Source organism: Aptenodytes forsteri, unplaced genomic scaffold (assembly GCF_000699145.1).
Source record: "Aptenodytes forsteri isolate BGI_AS27 unplaced genomic scaffold, ASM69914v1 Scaffold56, whole genome shotgun sequence".
NCBI classification, from domain to species: domain Eukaryota; kingdom Metazoa; phylum Chordata; class Aves; order Sphenisciformes; family Spheniscidae; genus Aptenodytes; species Aptenodytes forsteri.
Window position 1 is genome coordinate 5,508,375 of NW_008796213.1, and position 25,269 is coordinate 5,533,643.

General features: G+C 37.4%; 1 protein-coding gene across 2 annotated transcripts in view; it reads right to left on the reverse strand.

Moving 5' to 3' along the window:
- Positions 1-913: 913 nt before the first annotated feature.
- Positions 914-25,269, reverse strand: part of GNPTAB (N-acetylglucosamine-1-phosphate transferase alpha and beta subunits) — a 44,808-nt gene continuing 20,452 nt past the window's right edge. The window contains exons 7-21 of one of the 2 annotated variants that reach the window (XM_009288374.2): positions 24,173-24,334; positions 22,134-22,313; positions 21,046-21,216; positions 19,217-19,340; positions 18,250-18,453; positions 16,026-17,131; positions 14,823-15,022; positions 14,330-14,549; positions 13,175-13,288; positions 10,451-10,536; positions 8,588-8,686; positions 4,708-4,875; positions 3,278-3,368; positions 2,620-2,677; positions 914-2,114 (exon numbers count right to left, since the gene is read on the reverse strand). In XM_009288374.2, the coding sequence (XP_009286649.1) occupies positions 2,630-2,677; positions 3,278-3,368; positions 4,708-4,875; positions 8,588-8,686; positions 10,451-10,536; positions 13,175-13,288; positions 14,330-14,549; positions 14,823-15,022; positions 16,026-17,131; positions 18,250-18,453; positions 19,217-19,340; positions 21,046-21,216; positions 22,134-22,313; positions 24,173-24,334 (2,973 nt within the window). In that variant the 3' untranslated portion in view covers positions 914-2,114; positions 2,620-2,629. Of the gene's footprint in view, positions 2,115-2,619; positions 2,678-3,277; positions 3,369-4,707; positions 4,876-8,587; positions 8,687-10,450; positions 10,537-13,174; positions 13,289-14,329; positions 14,550-14,822; positions 15,023-16,025; positions 17,132-18,249; positions 18,454-19,216; positions 19,341-21,045; positions 21,217-22,133; positions 22,314-24,172; positions 24,335-24,843; positions 24,906-25,269 lie in introns of those variants that run through there. The other variant, XM_009288375.2, reaches the window with a different exon arrangement.

A 25,269-nucleotide genomic window follows, 5' to 3' on the forward strand; every position in this document is an offset into this window, starting at 1 on the left:
AAGTTTAAGTTTTTACTGGGTCTGGCTGGGGTGGAGTTAGCTTTCCTCACAGCAGCCCCCATGGTGTTGCATTTTATAGTGGTGACCAAAAGAGCCCTGGTAACGCCTGTACTGTAGCGCTTTTACTTTTCTGATTCCCTCCCTCATCCCACTGGCAGGAGTGAGCAAGTGGCTGGGTGAGCGCTTGGTTGCCACCGCAATACTGTTTGCATATTATCTCGCTTCCCGTGCTTGCTTTTTTCCCAGGTACCATGCTCACAAGTTTCAGCAGTGATTTTTCAATGGATGCTTCTCAGTAAGTTTATGCTACATCTTTTGGCTATTGTTGCTGAAGTTAAACAAAATGCCATGAACTTACCTTGAAAACTGCTTAAACAAAAATGAATTGCAGTGACATCCAAGCTACCTATGCAAACCATTTATACATAACTTCAGCAGAAAAACTGCCTTAAAATTTAAACCGTTTTTCCAGCTGTTTTGATTAGAATGCCATGTTAGCTTAAATGTTAGCTTAAAAAAACCCAAACAGATCCTAGTCAAACTTGAATCTATCTAATAATAGTTTGAAGTGTAAGAAGCTATCAAAGCTTTCTTGTATTTCTTGAAATGTCTTTTTCTGCTAGTCTGACGTACTGTAGATTTAAACTACTTACTTACAGTCTACGTTTCAGCAAAATGTTTATTGCTATCATGAAATATAACCTTAATAAGTAAAAGTGCTTGCATTTTTACAATGCTTGAAAGTTTGATTCTACTTTGAGAATCCATTCACGCTTCAAATTAATATTAAATTATTACTCTTGGAAGTTTAAGGGAAAAATAATAACTTTTAACATAAGGATTCATATGCATTAATGGCTAATTTATCAAAATGGGTGAGTTTTGGTTTACTTTAAAACAGAAACAACAGACAAAACTTTTATCACATTTTAGTTAATTTCAAAGCAAACCATGTATTTTACAATACATATGCACATACATTTTATACATCATCTGATTACAAAAATTAATGCTTTTTTGAATACTGCTAATACAATTAACTGAAGATACACCACCAAAAATTTCTGCTCAAAAAGATTCAGTATCCTTTCCCACATAAAACCGCGCTATTCTGATGTCTCAGCAAAATACAGGGCCAAACCCTGTTAAATTTAAAAACACCAAAGCTTCATATGTCAGTACAAATATTGTTTTCTGAAGTGAAACACTGCTCCCATACACTGTTACATTAAAACAGTTTGTTACCCATTCATATAGAGAGGCACTTTTGCTTTTATACTTACAATGCTTGTAAAATACTATACCTTGATCATTTTCATTTGATTACAACCCTCTCTTTGTAATCAAGTCAAGAAATAACACCACTGTATTCTTTGGAATATAATACACCAGATATAAAGTATCTTTCAAATAACCATTAGTTGTTCTTTTACTGTGTATTTTTCTATTAGCATACATTTCTTCCAAATCCCAATTAAATATTACAAATAGGGGGATGAATTGTCACTGTGCTTTAAAGAATGTCAACATCAATAAATGTATACCGAATCTAAATGACAAGTTACATAATTCTTAATTTTCCCGTAGGGCTAAAAAAAGCAGCAACGACAGAAATTTGCAAAATGTTTTGGAACGCAAGATCAAGGACCTGTTAAGCTGATCCCAAACAACTTTGCCTTCCAACATTTTATCTAGTTGGCAACATCCACTGCAATAAATGCAGCTACATTTCTTTAGATAACCCTTTTTATAAAAAAGGATAACATGGCCATGAACTAACAGTTGTAAAGTAAGATCTGTTGAAAACTGCCTATGTACAGGTTTCCTGCAATTATTTTTTTTGTTGTTTTGCATCGTCACAGCTCCAGCAGCTTGTATATTACGAAGAGTACTGCGGAGATTCTGACTGTAGATGCGTGATTTTTTTACTTCATATGAACATAGTTAAAATTCAAACCATAAAAGACACTTATGAGTGAAAGATTTTAAATGCTTATCACATCTTGAGGTAGACTGATCTCCAAAATAAAGCTCTTCTACACTTTGATTCGTTCATGACCAACTTCCTTTTGGATCCTTCTCCTTGGAAAAATCTTTCGTTTAAGTGCAATTAGCTGAGGAGGGAAAAAAATATAATATTTAGTTCTCTGCTGGGGTAGAGGTGCACAGCTGGTCAGGCTTTCATCCTAGAAACTATAAAATCTGTACCATCCAGGGTAATTAAGTCAATCCTGTATTTTTTTTCACTGCACAGGAAGAAAGTTATTTACTGAAATTCATCTATTAGGCGTGCACATTTCCACCGGACTTCTCAATAACCAGAATACAAGCAGAAAGTGAAAAACACAGTATGCCTATATTCTGATTATTTTAAAGTTAATTTGTGTGTTTAAATTAATATAACATCAGGCTACATTCAGTTTCTAAAAGATCAACACAAAGCTGGCATCTTAAAACAGTATTTATATACCTAGCTGTACCACTGAGTTGAGTACCCCCTTCCAAAACCAAGTTACTAATGCAGGGCGAGTTTTCTAATATATACAAAAGGCTGAAAATCAAGGGAAAGATTCATGCAAAAGTTACAGGTGGGAAAAAAAAAAATAATCAAAAGCCAACCTTTCAAGAATTACACCCTCTTCATCAGACCACGGAAAGGGTTACTTAAGGCCCCAACCTGCAAAGAATTACCCATATGATTTGTTCCATTGACTCCCTCTAAGTTTAGCAGGATTAATCACGTTCAAGAAAGTTCTTTTATGCTTGCAGAAGTGGAGGCTTTTTTCCTTCAAGTCGAATTCAAAACCTTTTGAATTTAATAGAAGTCTTTGCAATTACTTAGGGAAGAGATTTAGATAGGGCCCCTAAATACCTTGAGATTCTCTTCAGGACTCGAGTATTGCTATTACTTAAATTTTCTTCCTGTTAATTACTTCGCGCTTTTACCAATATGTGTGTTAATAGACCAAGACTTTCAAAAACAATTACTGATTTTGAACATCCAAATTTAGCACACTTATGGACTTGACAGTCACAAAGCGCCTGAAAAGGGAACACCACTCTCCTTCCCCCCATAAGACTCTCTTTTCAAGGAATCTCAACATGACTTAAAAATTGAAGGAACCTAATCATCAGTCATGTATCATCTTTACTTGCTTTATGAAGGAAAAATCCTAGCTACTCGTCAAAACCTATTTAAGAAATCCATTTTATGTTATCCTGAAGATACAGCAATCTATTAGACGTTATAGAATTGATAACAAGATATTAATTTTACCTGTTCAGCAAAAAATGAGATGACTGTAAATACAATAAGTGTTACTAGAACACAATGGGTCCAGAATTTGAGCTTGTCTCTATATGCCCTCCTGCACAAAGAAAGAATGAAACAGAAAAACAGCTTCATAGATTATAAATGCAAATACATAAACTTTAAAGAGTTTCCATGAAACAGGCAAAGAAATTTTTTCCAGTACTTAAAGGGTGGCTAGAAAGAGGATGGAGGCTCTCTCTTCACAAAGACCCACATGGAGAGGACAAGGGGCAAGAGGTACAAGTTGGACTGGGAGAGGTTTCGTCTTGATATAAGAAATTTTTTTTGAAGTGAGAACAATCATTCACTGGAACAACCACCCCAGGGATGTGGTGGAGTCCCCACCACTGGAGGTTTTCAAGAAGCAACTGGACAGGGTGCTAGATAATCTCATCTAGGCTCCCTTTCCCACAAAATGTTGGACCAGATGATCTTTCGAGGTCCCTTCCAACCTGGGCTGCCCTATGATTCTGTAAAACATTTTGATAAACGTGGATTTCCACCAGCACTTCAGCGTGCTTTAACCCACCCTGGTAGAAATCTGCTTTGGCTACAAAGTGTTCTTGTGAAGCTAACAAAGCCTTGGTGGATGTCCTCAAAAAGAAAGCCAACAGTATGTCTACTCCTCCAGCCCAAATTTCTACAGCTAACTGCTGAAATGGGTTTGCCCCCCACTCTCTCTGCCACTGCTACATAGCAGGGCTTGTAGCACTACAATCCACACCTCCTGAACCTTTTCTACAGTTCCTCTAATATTTTCTCTTTCCTTATAACAGCTATCTCTTATAATTTGCTGATCAGCAACAACATTACTATACCACTCTTCTTGTCTCATTTTTATCACGACACTTGCCAAACTTTTGCTTGTATTCTCAAATCAACTTCTCCAATATCTGAAGTTAAAATATTATTTATAAAATGGCAAGAGGTAAATACACATGAAAATTTCACACATTATGTAAAAATGAGACACACGTATCTTTTCTGATGATTATCCAGCTGATTATTGCTGTCTGACAGATTAAAAACAATTAAATCAGTTAGTGAGAAAGTTAACATAGTTTCTATTGTCCCTCTGCAACAGGCATTCCAAACAATGGGTTTTTTTTTTTTTTTACATTTAAAGAAAGTCAGAAGTCCTGATTTTTTTTTCTTTTAAACCTTTGTCTTTGAAGTAGCTTAGGGCCAATCAATGAAATGTTAATGACTTTAGGAGCAACAGAAAAACCCAAACCCTGCAAACCTCAAATTTTAGTCCATTCAAATCTTTTCACATTATCTTCGCTGTTAACTCCTTCATGACAATACTGGGAGGAAAAATGGCTTGTACCAATATGGTCTGTAATTATATGCTATTGCACTACAATAACTTGAAGAGAATCTGTGTAACATACCATTCTTGGAGTTCATGCATGTGAAGGAAACGATTCCGATATTCTCTTGGCAGTTCAAATTGGGAAGGTATGGGAAACATTGATTCATAAAAATCCCTAAGCACCGCTTTAACTGTCTGAGCATCCTTATGATTATGATCAATATTGTCATTTAGGCAAACAAATTTTCTAGAAAACAGGAAGTCTTTGTTAGAATATTTCCTTTACTAATACGGCAAAGGTATTGGCAAACCAAGAACACAAACACAATCCTTTCAAACAAAATTGATACAGTATCCTTTTAAAACCAAATTGATATATTTGATACTGGTAATCAGCTTCCTTACTGTTGCATTATTTTAAATTAATTTTATTTTAAGTCTAAGAGCACCAAGGCTGACAGCGAGTCAAAACCTCTGAGGAATCGAATGACAAGCCACATTTCTCTGTCTTCTACTTATATAATGCTGCCATCTAATGGGCACTAGTATGCATCATCCCGGAGCCCACCACTGGATATAGACAGCAGGTTAGAAAGGCCAGCATTATGATTTTGGTAAGGGTTTTTACGGTTTTAAATAAATTGTCATGAGTAAAGTATCTTAAACAACAAAATGAGCTCCACTGTAGGAGGTGAACATACAAGATTATTAATATTTTACTGCGTATGTTGCACTCTTCAGAGAAAGTCAGCATAAAAACCATAGAAGATTGTACAAGAGAAGGCAAAGCTTGGTCCCCAGGCTTTGAGTTACTGAGAACACTACATAAACTGGGCAGGATGTGACTTGAATCAGAGACCCAAAGATGAACTTGTATAATCAACCAAAATACAAACAACAACAACCTGGATAGAATTCACATGGAAATCACTGTGACCAAATAAGCATGCTCCCCATAATGCCTCCTGCAGAGAGTCACTTCTCATATAAGAAACACAGAACTATCTAAGTTACTGCAAATTACTGAAACTAAAGCAGCAGTTAGTGTGCTACACTGGCACCTTGGCCACTCTGACCTGGTGCTTGACAACAAAAATTCCCTTTCCCACATATAGGCAAGGTTATGTGCTTTATTTATATTGTGAGATACAAGACCCTTACCTTTTCCCCAGAGGGAGAAATCATATCTGGTGACATAAGCCTTGTAATTGCTAACCTTTGTAAATAAGTAGTTCTGGTCAGCTGTATTCTCCATAGCATGGTGTGCTCTTTCAAAGAGCAAAGTTCAGACTTCCTACATGAAGCTGGAAATAAGCAGAACTCTAGAGCACATGAATGGGCCTACACAGGGCATTACCACTTTTCCTCAGTCTGTACTGAATCTGGCAGAATTGGTAACCTTGTTCTAGACAATTACATGCAGGGAACAAACAGTCATTCAAATTGCTACGTCTGAGACAAACAAAATATGCCTCTCCTCTTCAAAGATGAGCAGGCTATGTCTACACTATCAAGTAATACTATGCAAAGCAGCTGGTTATGGCAATCCTATGTCTACACTATAAGCATTTTGGGAGTTCACTCTGGACTATCGCTGACCTTGTCCCTTGGACTGGCAGCTCATTAGCCCTGGGAATGCAGTAGCTGCACTCCTGGAGTCTATATCCCTGTTTAGCTTCATCTGAAAGTGATGCAGTTTACAGAGTGAGAGGCTGCTACACAGAGCAAACCAAAGCACAGTAAGTGGGAGAGATGAGGATATTAACCTGTTTCAAATGGAAAGCCTGTTTTAATCCATCCAAAAGAAACCAAATCTGACATTCCTTTGGCTATTCCAGAATTAATGCCTAGATGATTAAGGCTCACTTTTCCTTAAGGATGCAAACCAAACATTTTAGGCAGATCAGTACGTGAAAAATACTTTTAGTTTGTCCCAAGAGAGGCACCGAATACCTGTTTTTACAGACTGTGTATAGCTATTCTGTTTTATACTCAAGGAAAGCATGGCAAAGAGAAGGAAATGGCATGCCTACATAGCCACGCCAGCTCTCCTTTGCTAACAAGATATGACTACAGTACTGCACTATACTTTGCAGGAATATAGCCCAAGCAATTGACTCAACCTCGCTTCACGAACCAGCCAATAATCTGGGACTACAATGCACTATTGTTCCTTCAGAGGGGGAAAAAAAAAAAAACCAAACAAACCAAAAGCGTATGCATATATGGAGACTAAGGCTGAGTCCATAATAGCATGCCAGTGCATCATATGAAAATTAGGGAAGATTCAAGACAGATCAGCTTGCCTGCCTCATCTTGCCTGCTGAGGTTCCTGTGACAACAGACTAGACACCCTTACGCAAACACATCCTCATCTAAGGATGCAATCACTCCACAGAATAGGCAGCTCCATTTTAAGTTGCTAAAGGCCTCAATCCATTAGACATACTCATAGCACAACCAACACAGCATCAGGATCAAGTCTGACATCAGCAACCATCCTTAAAAGTAAGAAGCCAAGTGATTGCAAGCATGAACTTGAACACTGAAGGTGAGAAACTCACGTTACGCGCCCTCCTTGGGGCTAACAGAAGGCTTGCAATCACACCTACATTTGAGAAAAAGTCCTAGCCAGCAGATACAAAGAAATAGAGGAGGAAGGCGAAATGGCAGGGTGAGGTAGGGCACTGCCCACTTTTCTTTTGAACCGGGTCATTGTGGGAACTGGAATGCAAGAGTTATGCGGCCAGAAGGCACTCCTGTAAGGAAGAGCAATAGATACAAACCACCTTCAGCTACAAAATGTCTCAAGACTAGCATACCCTTTTCTGAATGAATGACCTAGCAAGTAGTACAGTGTAAGAGGCAAGTGAAAACCTGCTCTTTATCTAGAAATGCAATGGTGTAGCTTTACAGGCAGCTGAGATTACCCAGTAGCTTGCTGTGACCTGCAAGAGGAGGTTTCGCTTTCCCTGGCCCAAGGTACCTGGTCCTACTTTCCTCCTTGCTCTGTTTTTTGACACTTGTCAGACCCCTCCTTGAGGCCAAACTCATTAAACTGGCAGAGAACTCTCTAGTTTTAAGACAGAAGCAAAATGCAAGATAAAAGCGTGCAACCGAGAGGAAGGAAGGAGAGGAGATGGGTGGAGGCACTGTCTCACTTTTAAGACAGCCGGCTATTAAATTATCTCACCATGTCTTGTTGAACCTGTCTTATGCAATGGGCTCAGGACTATAGTTAAATGCTTCTGTGAAGCACATTCAGACTTGAGTCTCAAATACAGCACCCTTTGCTTTGCAAGGTGGTTGCTGTGAAATGTATCCCAGGACATTTATTTTCCCCATTTATCTCACAGTCATTTTAGGAGCCTAATTCAACACTACAGAGCCTACTCTCAGATTTGGTTATCTAAACCTTTCACCACTGAGAAGTGGAGAAACAGAGAACTACCTTCTGGCTTTGGATGGTTTCTCACCAAATATTTTTTTTTAAAAATTAATACCTCTTGCCATGTTGTAATAGAGCATGAAAGCATAATGGATATGCAAAACTCATTTTGTAACAAAATAATCCACACCTAAGTTTTATTTTAAAATTATTACGTAAAGCGTATCAAAATGCTCTTCCTTTAAAATAAAACTACCTGCAATATAAACTGTATGCCCTCAAGAATGGCAAAAATGAAAGCCTCAAAAATAGCTGAAGTTTATCTGTAAGTTTTCAAAGCTTTTAGATCTATAAAAATGTAACAGAAATAACAGAGAGAGCAGTCACTTAGCTTCAGTTAAATAGAAAAAATTAGAAGTACTTTTGGTTAAAATTGGTCTTGCCCTGTAACACACAGTGTAGAAATGCATTGCAATAATTTTTTTTTTTTTCAACGCACAAATAGTTTAAACAGTTGAAGCAGAAAAAAAAAACCACCTCAAAACTTCATACAAATCAAGAAACAGGATACCTGGGATTTTTTCGTATGTCATCCAGCTGACCAACTACATGAGAAACATTTGTGCGAATCATTTTGAAGGCAATTTCCTCTTCTCCCATGATTTCAAACCTTATTGTTACAAAAAATATTTATACATTAATAGAACAACCTAAAGTCAGATTCAATAAATATTAATTTAATATTTTATTTAATAACTTATTTCTGTCGAACCTTCATTACAATTTATAATTTAATTTCTATCAGTATATTTACATTTTTCAGCTAATGTTCTTATGCAGAACCACTTTCCTGTAGATTTATTAGTAGCCACCCATAAACCGAAGAACTGAATTCTAATACAAATTATGTAAACTACAAGTTTTGGCATAAAAGTAACAATTGATCTGAAAGTAGACATAACACTTACTATGCTTTTTTTTTTTTTTTAAACACAAAATTTACAATTGTAATTTATAATTACACTTCAGACATGAGAAAACATGTTCTTATTCAATCACCAATCCCAGAAAAATATTAAAATTACAGAAGAGTATATAAAACTACAGCCTTAAATACAAATAAAACCTTCCTCATCCACCTAATCAGTAACGTGCAGACAAAACAAGTATATAAAATACAGAAGTATAAAATTTCTGAAGGATATCTTGAGTTTAAAAGGGGGTCAAATGCTCTTTCAGCAGTCTTACTAGAGGCACCACACTTGTATTTTTTACCTTTCTTATCTTGATATAAGAAAAGACCCTGCCTGCTCCTTGAAGTCTCACCTGAGAACATACTCCATTTATTAAGCTCACAAAATTAATAATACAGTTTTCAATACTGGAGTTCCACAGAACAAAAGAGCAGCTTATATCTTAAACTGACTTACACTAATGTATTTATACCATTAAGCACAGCAAATCCTTGCCTCAAGGCACCACAACATTTTTCAACCTCATTTGTTGTGTTAGCTTTTCAGTTTTAGCATAAACTCTCCTGGGAAGAGAATTACTTACAAAGCTTACAGCACAACTTAAGGTACTATAAATTAATGTATAAGAACGTCCAAAAGCTGCATCTGTAACCTTCTTTCATTCTACAGTTTTATTTGACTTTGTAGCCACTCCTGGGGCAACTGCATGCTTCAGAGACTCCCCATCACTCCCCCCTGCCCAACGCCGCTGGTGAGGCAATGGACAGGAGACAAGGCTATGAGCTCCATGCCAGCAAACAGCCTCATCGGCATGCAACTGGTTTGCAGGTTTCAGAGAAGAAAGATCTGAGAGAACCTGATCTCAGGCAGCTCTACACAAACACAATTATTCAAACAAACCTACGGTCACGGTCATGGTTTGTCCTGCCCTTTCCAAAGGGGATGGAAACCCTTTTCTTGTCCTCCTCCCTACCTGTCACTCCTCCTCCTTGCAGGAAAACTACAAGGTAGTTAAGGCTAAAACGCTTTTTCTTTTCTTTTTTTACCCTTCAGTAGAAGAAAGAATGAAGCAGATTTACAACTTCTATGTACAGGACAGGCTCTTTCCTCCTTTTTAATGCTACTTTAACTGCCCTCACTCACTACATATAGTCAATTTATACAGCCATCTAAAGATACTCTGGCTTACTGTTGTACAACACAAATTAGGATCTGGCCCAAGAAGACACAAGTAGCATGGAAATATTTAGTCTACTAAGTAAGAAACTATGAAAAAAATCAAATCATTCTGCACAGTGAAACACACATAAGCAGATAGCAGTATGTTTCTTCAGTTCCACTGTTAAATTGAGCTAAGATTTGTTAACATACACATCCAATCTTTGGTCATGTATGTATTTATACCTCTTCTTATTGCTTTACAAAACCTAGCATGGCTTTTCACAGGACTAACAACGTACCTGTATTTGTTTTTGTCCTTGTATGCCTTACGAATTCTGTCAGTCACAGGTTTGCAATTAGTCACTAGGTTTTTTGTTACTGGAGGCTGGAAGAAAACATTGTTTAGGTAATAGGTTACCGAAAATTACAGAGTCTGTTATAAAGATGTACTTTGTAGAAAACTTCTATTGCAGCTAGAAAGGCCTGTGTACGCTTTACTCTCCTGGAATGAAAAGCAATAGTTTCTTGATCAACTGTTGAGGGGAAAAACAAAAAAAAAAAAAATTAAAGATACTGGCGCATAACATCACGATTTCCTATGCATACAAATATATGAAAAATACAATCATGTTTGGCAAAAACATTGCAATTTCTAGATTTCATCCTCAATAAAATATTCAGAAATTGTAGCTCATTTGACAGCTGTCTTTGACATTCCTCTGGTAGAGGCCACCAGTAACACTGGCCAGGCAAACTGCTGATACACATTAGGCCTTATTTCTAACACAGGCTATGTTGAAACAATTCTGGGAAATAAAATCCCTGTTCTCAAGGGATATTTCTATGGCAGTAGACTCATTCCAAGAAATTTGTCTGCAACAGCTAACAGAAGTAAAAATAAATTAGGCCTCTGTGCTAAACACAAACACTATTTTGTCACTATTTGAACTGACCGATAACATTAGTACATTAGGCATTACTGCTTAGATTAGTAATATTTTACTAATTCTCCAAAAAGATTAAAGTAATTTGACGTTGTTCACAACCACTGAGACTTATTTCCAACCCCATCTTAAAACATATTCATGGCAGCCATCCTTTATTACTATTCTTCAAAGTTTTTACTTCACAGAATTTTGCAAACTGAATTGAGAGTCATAATGAGGCAAAATGAAGTAAGGCTATACTGGATGTAACGTCCTCAGACTGTGCAGGATTCTCAAATCCACTTCCATTTCTTCAAATCAGGCTGATAGAATGGCTTTATTTAGAACTTTGCTGGAATTCAGACTTAGGGGAAAATATTTTTAAAACCTTGTAACATAACCTGATAAGACTACAAGGCAGGATAGGTGTCCAGAGGGGAGAAAGAAAAAGAAAAAAAAAAGAAAAAATAGTCAGTGTCCATATATATTTATCTACACACACATTGTAGATCTTTGTACTATGGTTTGCATGTGTTGGGGATCAATAATGCTCTTCTACTACCCAACAGTTCATGATCTGTACTCATCGACATTATTTTTGCTTTGATACGGTATTGGTTTGAAACTATAAAACACCAGGTCAATTTAGTAAAGTACATCCACACTGTTTTTCAAATGCATAGGTTGATGCAGGAATTAAATTGTCGTTGTAAAAGAAATTTAGGTATTAGATCTAAAGATTCTAGATTCATAAATTCCAGCAGATTTTAATGAGAATTTAACCACTAAAATAGCAATTAAGGACTTAAATCCTTAAGGAACATCTAGTCCTAAGACCTCGGTTTTCACAGAATCACAGAATGGTTTAGGTTGGAAGGGACCTCGAGCGCTCATCTGTTCCAACTTCCTTGCTCATGCAGGGCCACCTAGTGCCAGTTGCCCAGGACTACGTCCAGATGACTTTTGGCTGTCTCCAAGGATGGAGACTGCCCACAAGTGGGCAACCTGCACCAGTGCTTGGTCACCCTCACAGTAAAAAAGTGTTTCTGATGTTTAGAGACCCTTATGTGTTTTCTGTTTGTGGCCATTACCTCTTCTCCTGCCACTGGGCAACACTGAGAAGAGCCTGGCTCCATCTTCTTTGTGCCCTCCCTTCAGATATTCATATTCATCGATGAGATCCTGCCTTGAGACTACTCTTTTTTAGGCTAAACAGTCCCCGTTCTCTCAACCTTTTTTCATAAGAGAAATGCTCCAGTCCCTTAATCACCTTCATGGCCCTTCACTGGAGTCCCTCCAGTACGTCCATGTGTCCCTTGTACTGAAGAGCCTGGAACTGAACACAGGACTCCAGGTGTGGCCTCACCAGTGCTGAGTAGAAGGGAAGGGTCACCTCCCTTGACCTGCTGGCAATGCTTTGTCTAATGCAGCCCAGGATACCATTAGCCCTCTTTGCAGCAAGGGCACACTGTTGGCTCATGTTCAACTTGGTGTCCACCAGGACCCCTAGGTCCTTTTCTGCCAAGCTGCTTTCCAGCTGGGTAGCCCCCAGCATAATACTGGTGCATGGGGTTGCTCCTCCCCAGGTGCAGGACTTTGCACTTCTCCTTGCTGAACTTCATGAGGTTCCTGTCAGCCCATCTTTGGAAGTTAAAAGCAGTTAGTCTGAAGCCTTCAAATTAGGAAGAATTACTCTAAAGATGTCCATCTGATGGTTTGGTGGTTTTTTGGGTTTTGTTTTGGTTTTAAATACATGGGTTATAGTTCAGATAAAGACTTATCAGAAAGTTCCAGTCAGAGAGGTATTGGGCTTACTGTCTTTTCGGTTCACAAGTGAATTTTCCTAGCAAGGATGACTTTTAAAATCCCATATATAGTAACATTCTAAAGCTCAGCTTTTCTCTGTTTTTGAAGGAAATTAATGGCTTTATAAGTTAGGAAGTAGCTTGTAAAATTTTCATTTTAAAACACTTCATGTACACACAAGGAGAAACATTTGTAAATAATTTCCTTCTAGAAATCACACCAGCTTTTCAAGCACAGTAAATACATTCTCAGGAAAGAAACCAATCATCTTTTAAGACCAATGTTTCTTACCAGATTGGGATCATAATATGCTTCCTGAGTTGGTGGAATGACATGGATCTGGGTGATGTTGGCAGGAAGAGCTTTAGAGCAATTTATTAGCATTTGTTCTAGACCCGTCAAATCCTAACAGAAAGAGAAAGAAAAAAGATAATCCTGTTTTCTCACTGACATAGTTCTAGAAATCCAGGGTTCACAGACATATTTATTGTTACCTACATAACAAAGTTCCATGCTACTGTTGGAAAAAGAGGACTTAATATTCAGCAGACCCCAATTCAGTAACTGCTGAAGTCAGTAGGACTCCCCATACGCCTAAGTAAAGCAAATGCTCATTGCATAGTTGAACTGAGACCAGATAAAGCATGACTTAATGTCATTTTCATTTAAAAATGAAAACCACACCTTTACTGATTTTACAGAATTCCCAAACCAGCAGTGGCATATTAAACCCCAAATCAAGCAAACAAACAGAAAAGTGAACTGAAAGGACAGGAAGAAGTTTTTCTGACTAAGGTACAGGTCAAGAACACACTAAAGCGGGACTGTGTTCCAGCTATGCCAATGATTTTATGTGCTACTTCAAGAACAAATTATTTTACTGGTTTGTGCCGATTCCTCTCTGTAAAGCAGAAATAGTACACTTCGTTCTCTACTGTCTCTAAGAGCGTAAGTCCTACAAAGACCATGTCTCTGTTTGTCAGGTTCCCAGAAAAACAGAAACATGAATCTTTGTATATGGTCATAGCATTTACTAGTATGACTTCTTTGCTACGTTTTTTCTCACTTCTTTCTTTAGGCCACAAGTTCCTCAGGGCAAGGACTGTCTTACACTCTGTGCAAGAACAAGAGTAAGCACAGCAGGATCTCACTCTTCACAGTGGCTTTTACCAGTGAACATCTTTTCTGACAAACTCACACTAACTGCTTTCTTGAACTTGGACAGCAGTGATCCATTTTTCTGATGCTGCTAGAACTGAATGTCATTGTTGACTCCATATAACAATGATAAAGTAGAACACAATGTTATATTCTCCATGTAAAATTTAAGAATTGCCAAGTGTTACAGATGCTATAAGCAAGGATAAATAAAGATTTGACTCATTTTAACAGTTTTGGACTTTAAAACTGAAGTTACTCTAAAAGTTACTGATAAGGAAAGAGTACCTGCAAACTTAATGGTAGTTCATGGATTCTCGTGGCCAACGTGCGAATCTCTCGGTCAGACAAAATGCCTGACTGGTCCGTATCAACCTCATCAAAGATCTGAGAAATGTTCAGTGGCTGGACTGCACTCATAAGATAGTAGAAATATGAAAAAGCAAACTGCATATCTTCTGAGTGCCGCACTTTGTGAAATGATGTCTTGTCAAACTCCTCAGGAAACCTATATGAGAATGTAAACTAAATTAGTACTCTGGTTTCTTAAAGTAAAACATTCCTTACCTAAAAGCAAATTCTCATCTAGAATTTTACAAGGTCCTCAAAAGTCTCCTTATTTTAGCACAACTATCATGTTGTAATATATTCCCTAGTTCCCTCTTCAAAATATAATTTCAATGAGTAGCCATCAACACATTGGAAATAGCTATAGCAAAGCATCAATAGAAAGGTAGAATTACCTATAGTTTTACATTACTCCAAACAAAGACATACTTACATATCCTGTAGCTCTTGCATAACAGTGCGGTCAATCATGTGAGGCATATGAGCAGGGACCTTCCGAGATGTAAATCCAAATTTGCTGTTTAAAAGCTTATTTACATATCGAAGGGAATCAGCAAATGTATCTTTCAGCTGCCTTCCAAAATGTTTACCATCAGTAAAGTATGACATTTGTTTAAGTAATGACTCTTCTTCCTGAACAGCAGGACAGGCATAAATCAAGGTTACATTATCGAAAAAGACCAAAAACGTTAAACACGCAGGAAAAATGACATTTCAGCCAGATGCCAACCCTTTCCAATATTTTAAAATGGGAAGAAAAGTTTTGAATATTTTTCTTCTTTTTAAAGAGAGAACTGAGGAATATGAAAAGAAAATTTTCATGCTTTGAGGAAAAGCAGTCTATAAAAAACTTAATATTTGTGCTCTGACACCTTTCACACACACAAACTGAAGTCCCTGTTTGCTATCAGATTTATTTGTAATATTGCCTTTTTTTTGCTGATTATTCATCCATATTTGATAAACTGAAATCCTATGAATATAAAGATTCCTCATGCAAAATTCAATCTCGGATGAACAGAAAGAGGTACTCTTTCAAAAACACAGCCCCTTTGCTATTTGGAGTAGTGCAAAGCAGTTGCTACCAACTGAAGCACAGTCTCGGTCTTCTCTCCTAGAGGCTTTCAAAACTGCCAAAATGCTCTGGCTGGAAGCAGAGGCAGCTTCCTACACATTTTCTTGACACGGTCTGGATATTCAGTTTTGTTAGCAGACTTTCAATTTAACTTTTAGAACCCAAGTACTTACCATTATACATATTTTTTACTTTTTTTTTTTTTAAATAAACTGGGTCCATATTTGCATAAATGCAATCAAAACAAAATTTAAGCTTTCTGTTGTACTGCCATGTCTGAAAAATAGCACTGTGCCAACATGAATAAAAAGTGAATCTGACTAAAAAAAAGCAGTAGAAGGGGAACAGAAATAGCTATTCAGCTTTTGCCACCTAGCTAAGAGAGGCCCAGATCATAAACAAATTATATTTTATGTGAAAAGTCAAAAGGAGCTTTCAAAAAATCTCAGTATTTGCCTCAAAGGCAAGACACATTCCAAATTTATAGATCAAATTAACAGTATTCCACTAAATGCAGAAAGATGCAACTATTCTAATAAGCAATGATGTTAAGATACTCACATCAAGAAGGTCCTGGAAATACTTCTGTTTCTCCCATGGCAAAAAGCCTTGGTAACTTCCATCATAAGACTGTAATTTTCTTCCCACTGGCCCCTCCCTTACATTTACATCCACCTGCACACGCCCTTTTCCTCCTTCCATTCCCTGTGCGTCTCCTCCAGCATCTAAATTTCCAGTATGTTTTGATTTCTGGGTTTCCCTTAATATGAGTGCATTCAGTATTTTTTCTCGAGTTTCATTTTTATTTCCCACACTCTGGGCTGGAAGTGTGGATTTAGGCTTTGCTTTATAAATCGGTTTATTTGTGTTCATTGTCACAACAGTCCCCTTTGTTCCTGCAAGCCTTGAAGGAACTTCTTCATTTGCTTTTATTGTTTTTATTTTGCCGTCTTTTACATCTTTATAAGGCTTCTGCCAGCTGGTATGGTTCTGATCTTCTGAACGATTATGCACGCCCTTCTTTTCCAGGCCTATAATACTCTTTACTGTAGTTAAAAACTGGAAAGGTCTCAGGAGAGCAGCCTTGGAGAGGTTAAATCCTTTCTGAGTTATGTCACCATTTAGTAGCTTTAAGTCCAGGTTCTGCAGTGCTAGCTGAACATCTTCAGGAAGGAGAGACACGTTTACTGATGGTATTATCACCTCTTCATGTAGACTCTCTTTTGTGCCATTTCGATGTCTCCTGACTCTTGGAAAGCGTTTTTCTTCAGGAATATCCTCAAATATCATTTCAGCTTCTGGTATTGAAGTTGCAGTTTTAAAATCAGAGTTGGATTTTTGCATGGAAGTTGTGTTCACTTTTGGTTCCTCTCTAGTATCAGCTTCAACAGCTACCTGCATTTTAAACTCTTCATCATTTTTATTTAGAAACGTAAGGTTAAAATAGATCACAGTTGCATTCATGCCACTATGCATTATGAGGTGGATAGTCTTCCATTTGTTAGCAACTGAAGCATGTCGGATAATTGGATTATCACTATATGAACCCTCAATTCCTTTCTTGGCTATTTCGCTGAAGCTGAAGTAGGGCAGACATTCACCTTTGGGAATAACATAGTAGGTCTGATTAAGCTGAAGGGTCACCTTGTACATCTCTTCAAAGTGATCTGGAAAAAAAACAAGAAACAAATTTCTGTCAATTTGCAGTGTGACCCTTATCTTTCAGTCATTTTAATTGTAATATGCCCAGCTAGATTCACTATATTAGCAGGGAAACAGCTTTGTGAAAGAACACTTACTGTAGCTTCCAGTTTCTTGCTCACCTATCTTCAATAATGAATGACTAGAACATACTCAGATATATAAAGCTGCCAGAAATTCCAGTGGTAATTCTAAAAGCCAGTATAATTTATCACTCTTCCAGTCCCTACTGGAAGAGCCTAAGTGGCTCATTATCACATGTCACTTAAAATTATGTTATCAGTCATAAGTAACATACCCATACTACATTTTTGCCACATTTTAGTAGATTAATGTTACAACGGTTGGATTTTACTACTACACTGCATCTTGATTTGAGACTTCCAAAATCAGATAGGCTGAATCGAACTTCTCCCTCCCACAGCACAAGACATTATCTGTCAGCTCTCACATGAACAAAACCTCACTGCCAGCGACAGAATTGCCAGTAACGCCTTTGAGCCGAGATGCAGGGGAGCCTCTATTCTTCCATTTCTGTTCCTCTGCCTATACCAGACAGCACACTCAATTACTTCATTCACTCCTTCTAGTCTTTCATATCAAAATAAACTTGAGACAACTTCACAGGTGACTGAAAGTAGCCTTTGGCAAGAGCTCAGACCCAGGCTTGAACCCACACTGTCAGCATCAGATTGGTTCTTTAAGTCCTTAACCACTACGAGCACCATCAAGTCAGCTGTCCTTACTTGGGTAAAGACTGTTTGCATAGCTGAAATGTAATTTCTCCATTTGAAATGTAAGCCTCCTGGGGCAAGGAGTTTGATGCTTGCTGCTCCGTTAACTATCAAGCACCCCACCCATGCTTGCTCAATAATGGTTTTATTAAATAAAGCAGCATATAATATTGATTCAGGTTTGGATTAGTGAATACAAGAAGCATCTGACTTTTTTCTTCAGCTGCTAACAGCTCTTTTCCATGACTCTCTACAGGGCATCTTAGCCCAATCAGAGAGTAACAATGAACCAAAAAGGTCAGGCAATTCAAGAGAATCCCTACAGAAAGTTTATCAATGTATTTACATACCTTGGCCACAGTCACCAGCATCAAATCCACAGGAGAGGACATTGCAGGCCTGATCACAGAATTTGTCTGCTAGCCAGGAATTAGCACAGCCTTGGTTACAGTATGAAACACCACTTATTCCTGCACCAAATTGCCATGGTGGTCCATTCCCGATACCTCCAACTGCACCTCCACCAGCAACATAGCGACTACCCCCACTGTTACCTACAGGGAGAGAAAAGCAAAAACAAAAAAACCCAGTCATTTGAAATCCTTATGTCTGAGGAAAGGCACATTTTAAGCCACAGTGTTAAAGCTAGACTGAAGAGTCGACAATCTTATTTATCACCAGTGAAATTAAAATGGGGCAAATGCTAACTAGACCTCTGTGAGTTAGTGTAAAATCTACAGTGTGCACAATCTCACTGTAGAAGTTTAGGAGACAACTTAAAATTGCAACAAAAACTCCAGCATATTTTGTCTTAACTTCAAAAAGGCAAGCAGAAAACTGATTTACTTCTTCTCGTGCTTGCAGTCTTGACTTTACAGCCCCCTAGAGTGGCATCACTTCCTCAATCCAGAAGTACCACTTCATTTTCCTACCCTGCAGTCCTGAAAATTCAATCTAGGAACTAATGGTGCAGCTTCACAGTCCTGTTATTATTTGGATTCTGAGGCCAAATAATATAGAATATTTTTTTATATATATAATACAATAATATATAATAATAATTTGTATGTCAAAAACCTTCCTTTCAGCTAGTCAAATCTGGTACCCAAAGATTTTCCTATGCCCTACTATTTGCTGTCATTTTCCATAGAAAATTGTACTTTGCAAGAAATAAAATTTTCATCTGTAAGGCAACTTTTTTTGCTATTATTAAAGGAGGCAAATTTTGTAGTTACAGGAGAATGACAAATTACAGAATTATTCTTATAAGAAAAACCAAACAGTTCACCTTTTCTAAATTTAATATTGCTGTCTTACCAATGCAATCACCTCCATCCCAATCACATGCTGAGTTATTACAGGCTTTATCACAGTAACCATCTTTAATCCATGAGCCAGGACATCCCTCAGCACAGTTTGGCACAGGCCAAGTCAAGTAAACCTGGAACAACATTACAGTCTGAGACAAGGACTGGCAAAGAGAAGTCAACTGAGCTTGTTTCTTGGAATACAGAGACTTAAAATAATGCCTCCCTGTGTATAGTGCCTTAAGTATCCACAAAGCTTTACAAACAGCATTTAAACCCTATCATCTGTGAAGTAAATGTTATCCCTCTCAAACAGAAGGAAGAACTGAAGAATTCCCAAGGCCATACAACAAGGCAGCAATGGCCAGAAATAGAAAGCAGGACATCCCAAATCCACTTCTGGAAACCATATTCCAATGAAAATTAATATTTTATCTTTTATCAGATAAGAAGGAACTTAAACTCTGAAATAGCTCTGCAGTTCACTTGTTCTCCTGACTCAAAATGTTTCTTCATTACTAACCAGTCATGAGATAAGCAGCACATGTTGAGCATAATCCCTGAAGCATCTGATCCTCTGACTTAAATAATTCTAAGAATTGCCAAGATAAAAAAAAGTGTGTGGGTTTGTGTATTTTCAACTGGGGAGGCACTAAAAACCACACGTTTTCCTTTAGGCCTTATTGTTTCAAGATTTTAGCAGCACATTTCCTACTGAAACACTTACTGATCAGGTTATCACAAACAACATTGCACCTAAGCTGACTTTATCATCATAACTGAGAAGAATAACTAAAGAACAATAGAAACGCACTAACAATATGATTTTGCAATTATATGCCTATGTCCTTAAAGATTTAAAACAACCAAAAGCCTCCTAACATCCTCAAGTACTGAAAGAGTAATTTTAGGGTAGCTTAAACTAATTTTGTACAACCCTTCTGTGTGTGTACACAAGTGTATGCATCTGCCTGCATGAAGTGTTTAATTCAGTGGTCTCTAGTGTCTTGTGTACTTACTGCTTTAATATAAATAATAAATACGCATCTTAATTTTTTCCTCCATGTCGCTCTTGTAGATCAAGCTCATGGATTAAAACTCTGCTGGCAATCAGAGCCTTTATGCATGACTATTGCTAATGTTTCCTCAGCCTGCTTTTCTTGCTTTACCCCAGTTATTGATAATAGGTCTGTTGAAAGACTAAATCACTTGATGTTCACGAACATGCAACAATATATCTTTTAGTAAATAATTATATATATGATTATATATAGATTGGGCAAAGATAATATGGGTGTCTGGAACAGAGGTAGTTAGTGGTGAATTTAAATATTAGACGAGTTTGAATGTCATCTGACCTCAGTGTTCCCATGGAAGAATTGATTCTGTTTTATTTTGAACATTTCCCACAAAACAAGAAGAATTTACAAGGGAGGGAAGACTGATAGCTGCCAAACAACACATCAGTCTTACCGGTGCTCCAACAAAAAGTGGGAGAGTTAGAGAACAACACTGATAACCTAAAGCATAAAGCCTGACAGAGGAACCTTTATACCACCAGAAACCTGTGAGTGAATATGAAAAAAGTGATTCTGCAACCCATACATCAACACAGCGCACATACAAAAAAAGACAGAGCCCTCCCCACCCTGCACCTTTGCCAACAATTGTCTAGTTAAGAATAATGAACCTTTAGAGGTAAAAGGGGGAGCAGGGAGTGAAGGGAAATCTTATATTTGCTCTCCCTTTCAAAGTAGTATTTCTTTGATTGTTATTACATTAGCATAGAAAAGTTTTACATCTATTTCTGGTAAAAAAAACCCTTTCATAGTGGCTTACCTTTTGACCTTTAGAGTGACTGTAAAAATCATCAGGCCAAACATCCTTCCCAAACATAACATCATCATTGAGATAGATAAACTTCTGAGAGAGGCCACTGATACGATGAATGTGACTTTCAATAGCTGGTGAACTGAAGGTAGGCAAGTGACTCACATTCTGAAATATTTCCTAAAACAAAAGAGCCCCAACAACCCAGCACAGTTTCAGAAGGCAAAAATAAATAAAAAACCCCCAAACCATAAAAGGTCAGGGACATCAAGTATATTTGACACTTATGTACTAAAAAAAACCCCAAGTTTTATCAAGAACAAGAAGAGATATGAAAGACAAAAAAGGTGAAAATATTTTAGCAAAAAAGAAAAACTTCGCTATCTCATCTTCCCCAGACAAAACCATTTTCAAGTCTGCTGCTTAACTCAGAAACTGCACCTGGTTCAGTGCAAAGACACAAACTTCTCTTTCACTGGGTACTGGATCAGGCCCAACGTACACATATTTATACTTCTCATGCAGTACAGGCTGCACAAAGTTTCAAGCAAGTTGAACCTGTTCCAGCATTCAAAAAGTCAGGATTCTTTCAAGAAATTTCACAAGCAGACAGCAACAGAAGTTGAATTAGTATCTTGTTACCACTTAAGTTGCTCAGGGCTCCTATTGCATGTTCAGATACCAAAATTACTCCCAAATTCATAATAAGAAGCTACGAGCGTATTTTTGTTTCACTTATTCAGGAAGCTTGAAGGATTCCCTTTCTCTTTTTAAATAAGTTTTTTAGAATGCATAGCTACTTTTTTTGCAGCCATCTTCTTAGTTCCAGTAATTGTAATCCATCCTGTCTCAACACAAGCTTATTAGGTTATCAGTGGTCCTGAGAGACTGTTTATGGATTCAGATTACATTTCCCTCTCCCCAGGTTTTTTATAAATAGACTTTATAAGGAAAGTAGACATGGGTATACGTTAGCTGAAGCCTCAGTATTTGGAAAAGTTAACTAAATGAAGTACCAGTGGCACTTTCATGCTAGTATTTTTGTTTGGGGTTTTTGGTGGGGCTTTTTGATCGGTTTTTGTTTGTTTGGGTTTTACCTGATGTGTCACTATGGTTATCCGAGGATTATCCAGGTTAAGCCAGGAAGGAATCTGCCCATTAGTGACGATGAAAATATGTCGTACCCAAGGGGCATGCCTCTCTATTGATCGTAATGAGTATCTCAGCTCTTCATTATCTTCAAAACGGCTGGCAGAAATATCTTCATCCTGTTTAGACTATAAAGAGAAAAAAACCCTTTCTTAGATTTTTAAATAGAACGTTCAAGTTCTGATCCAGCCAGGTAACAACAGTGTGCTTTAGCATATGGGTGCATAAGCATTTGAGGACTTAGACAATCAGAAGTAAAAAGTACACTGATCAAGTACCATTATTCTTCTAAAGGATCATATCCTTGTGAATTATCAAGGTGAACAATACAGTCTTCTGACACCAGTGGCTGACCACCTGGTATAACTAGGATGCCTGCTGACCACACTGCAAGATGACAGTGCCTTGTGTGATCCCGGCTCTCAAAGAAAGAACTCCAGAAAAGACACACCCTCCTTTTTTCCTGGATTATTAGTCTCAGTTATTTCCTGATCTCGATCAAAAGCCAAGTTGCATTTCAAATCAGTAGTATCACCTTTCAGAAATCCAGTTTTAAGAGGCTGGGCCCTTCCAAGTACATTGCATCATAAGCCGTGTATAAGTGTCACCTAATATAGATACACTGGAAGTGTCATGATGTAGCAGCTCTTCAATTATCCCCTGCTCTTTGCATTTTAAAAAATTTAAGCAGGAGAAAATTAACAAACCTGAGCCTAATATTCACTACCAAATAGCTAAATGTTTCCATGTGTTTTTGTTAAAAAGACAACATTTTAATTAGAAGCTCTTCAGGTAAGTAACAAAATTAGGTTACATGACACTAACATATGTTTCTTTTCCCATTTATAAGAACTTAATGACCTCTTCTAAAAACAACAATTAAGGCTGCCTAAAAGGAACATTTCTAAAAGAAGTATGCCCAACTGAAACAGGAAACTCAAGAAAAATTTGAACATTTAACAATTACTGCAGATTCTACACACTGTAAATAAATCTCCTTCTTTTCTAATACGTACAGTAACACAGCTTACCCATTCTCAAAAACAGAACACCTGAAAACATTTCAGCAACACCAGCATCCATTGGCTAGGTACCCATTTACAAAATAATATATAATTTCAACATGGGGAAGTATAATATAAAGTTTGAGTTCAGGGTTTGTATTAACAAGGAGAAGTTCTCCAAAAGCCAAGTTCACGGGATACAAAGACAGCCTGCAAGTTTTACTGAAGAGGGCACATTTTCTTTACTTATGCCACTTGAAATTTACTGTAAAATTAAATTCTAGCAGGAGAAAACCCCCAAGATTTTAGAAGATCTTCTCTTGAAACAGACACCTTGTAATTTTCTTTCCTTTTACTAAATCAAACATCCTTGCTCGTATCAAAAGCATTCAAAGTAAACTTCCTTTCCTTGCAGACATCTGTATTTCATGCCTTCAAAATTTTTGGAAGAGAAGTAATTAGCATTTGCTCAGCATATATGATGCTGCAAAGCAAAAAACGTCAAAGAAACATAGCAGGAAGGAGATAATCATGTTTGTTAATAAAGCCCTCTGTCTCCCCCGCACAAGAAGCCTGCTTATCTGCCAGTTGGAATCAGTTAAGCCTTTCAGGACTTGTCTGCACACAACTTTATAAAAACATGTGCAGAGGGCAAAATTTTGCACTTAGTGGAGAACATGAAAATTTCAATTAAATGTCACTCTGATCCTTCTTCCTCCTTGATTTCAGAATTCGACAGTGTTCTTGTGATGTTTTCTTACAACATATTTATTAAATATTTAAATATTAAATAAACATATAAACAAATAAACATTAAACAGAACATTAAACATGTATTCTTACAACAGATTTATTAAATACTGGATTCTTAACACTTCCAAGCTTCTGGAAAAAATCCCACGTTCCTTGTCATTGACTAGTTAGCCTCTACTTGCACTTTTTAAATACTACAACCTTTACATGCTGTAACAGAATTTACCTACCTGACTGACAGAGCTGAGGTCCCATAGTAAATAAGCAGGATTAAGCGTCAGTTCTTTTCCATCTATAGTCATGTTCTTCTTTGCTTGCTTGCTCAGTTCTTGGAAACCCCTAGGGTTATTCAGTTGCAAGAGAGCCACGCTGGCTTCTGAATAGAGCTGCAACTATACAAGCAAAGAAAATAATTTCTGGCATGCACTCACAGCAGCACTCTTCCTTTGCTAATTCCATCTTTTTGTTGTATTTTTCGTACTAGAGTTTCTAATAAGAACAATGAGTAAATGCTGGTTTTAAAGAACTACAATTTTGTAAGAACACAAAAAGCGGTAGTAAAATGAGAAATGAAAAACATTTAAAGATAAAGAACATTTCTAGATGCTTAATTTTCACTTTCCAAAGAAAATTTCTCTTTACACAACAATCCAGCAACAATAAAGCTGTCCATGTTATACATACTTCTGAAGTAGGTGAACCATAAGCCCCCTTCCATTCCCTCCCACTCCCAATAACAAAATTAATATTTTATTACAAATTTATTATATGAGTGAAAGAATCATACTTTCCCCCCCCCGCGTCTTAATCAACCAATGCTCTTCTCAGAAAATTAAGGCCACCAATTCATCGTTGCTGTCAGAAGCGTGAAATTTTCAGAATGGTTTACAGATCAACCTACAGCTCAGAAATATGAGATACAAAGGGCTCCAGAACTAATCCATGTGGGTCTCCAAGTCCTTAATGATGGTTGCCAATACGCTGTTAAGGTCATTTCTTAGTTGGGGACTGTTTGATCTGTTTGCGGTTTTCATCTCTTGCCACTAGTAAGTCTGTATATCAGATTTCATAATGCACAGGATAAGAAGGGGCTTGCACTACATGCCCTCTCTAACAGCTAGTATAGCTTACAAATTACAGGGCACCAAAACATTTCACTAGAAATATAGCATAACCCAATAAAATGCTGTGTTTACCATATGAAGTAGCATAAGCAGACACAAACAAGCTAAAAGCAGAACCGCACTTTGATTCTCCAAAGTGCATGCATTCAACAGTCAGACTGAGAATAAATGCAGTTAATCATTAACAATATTTATTAGATACT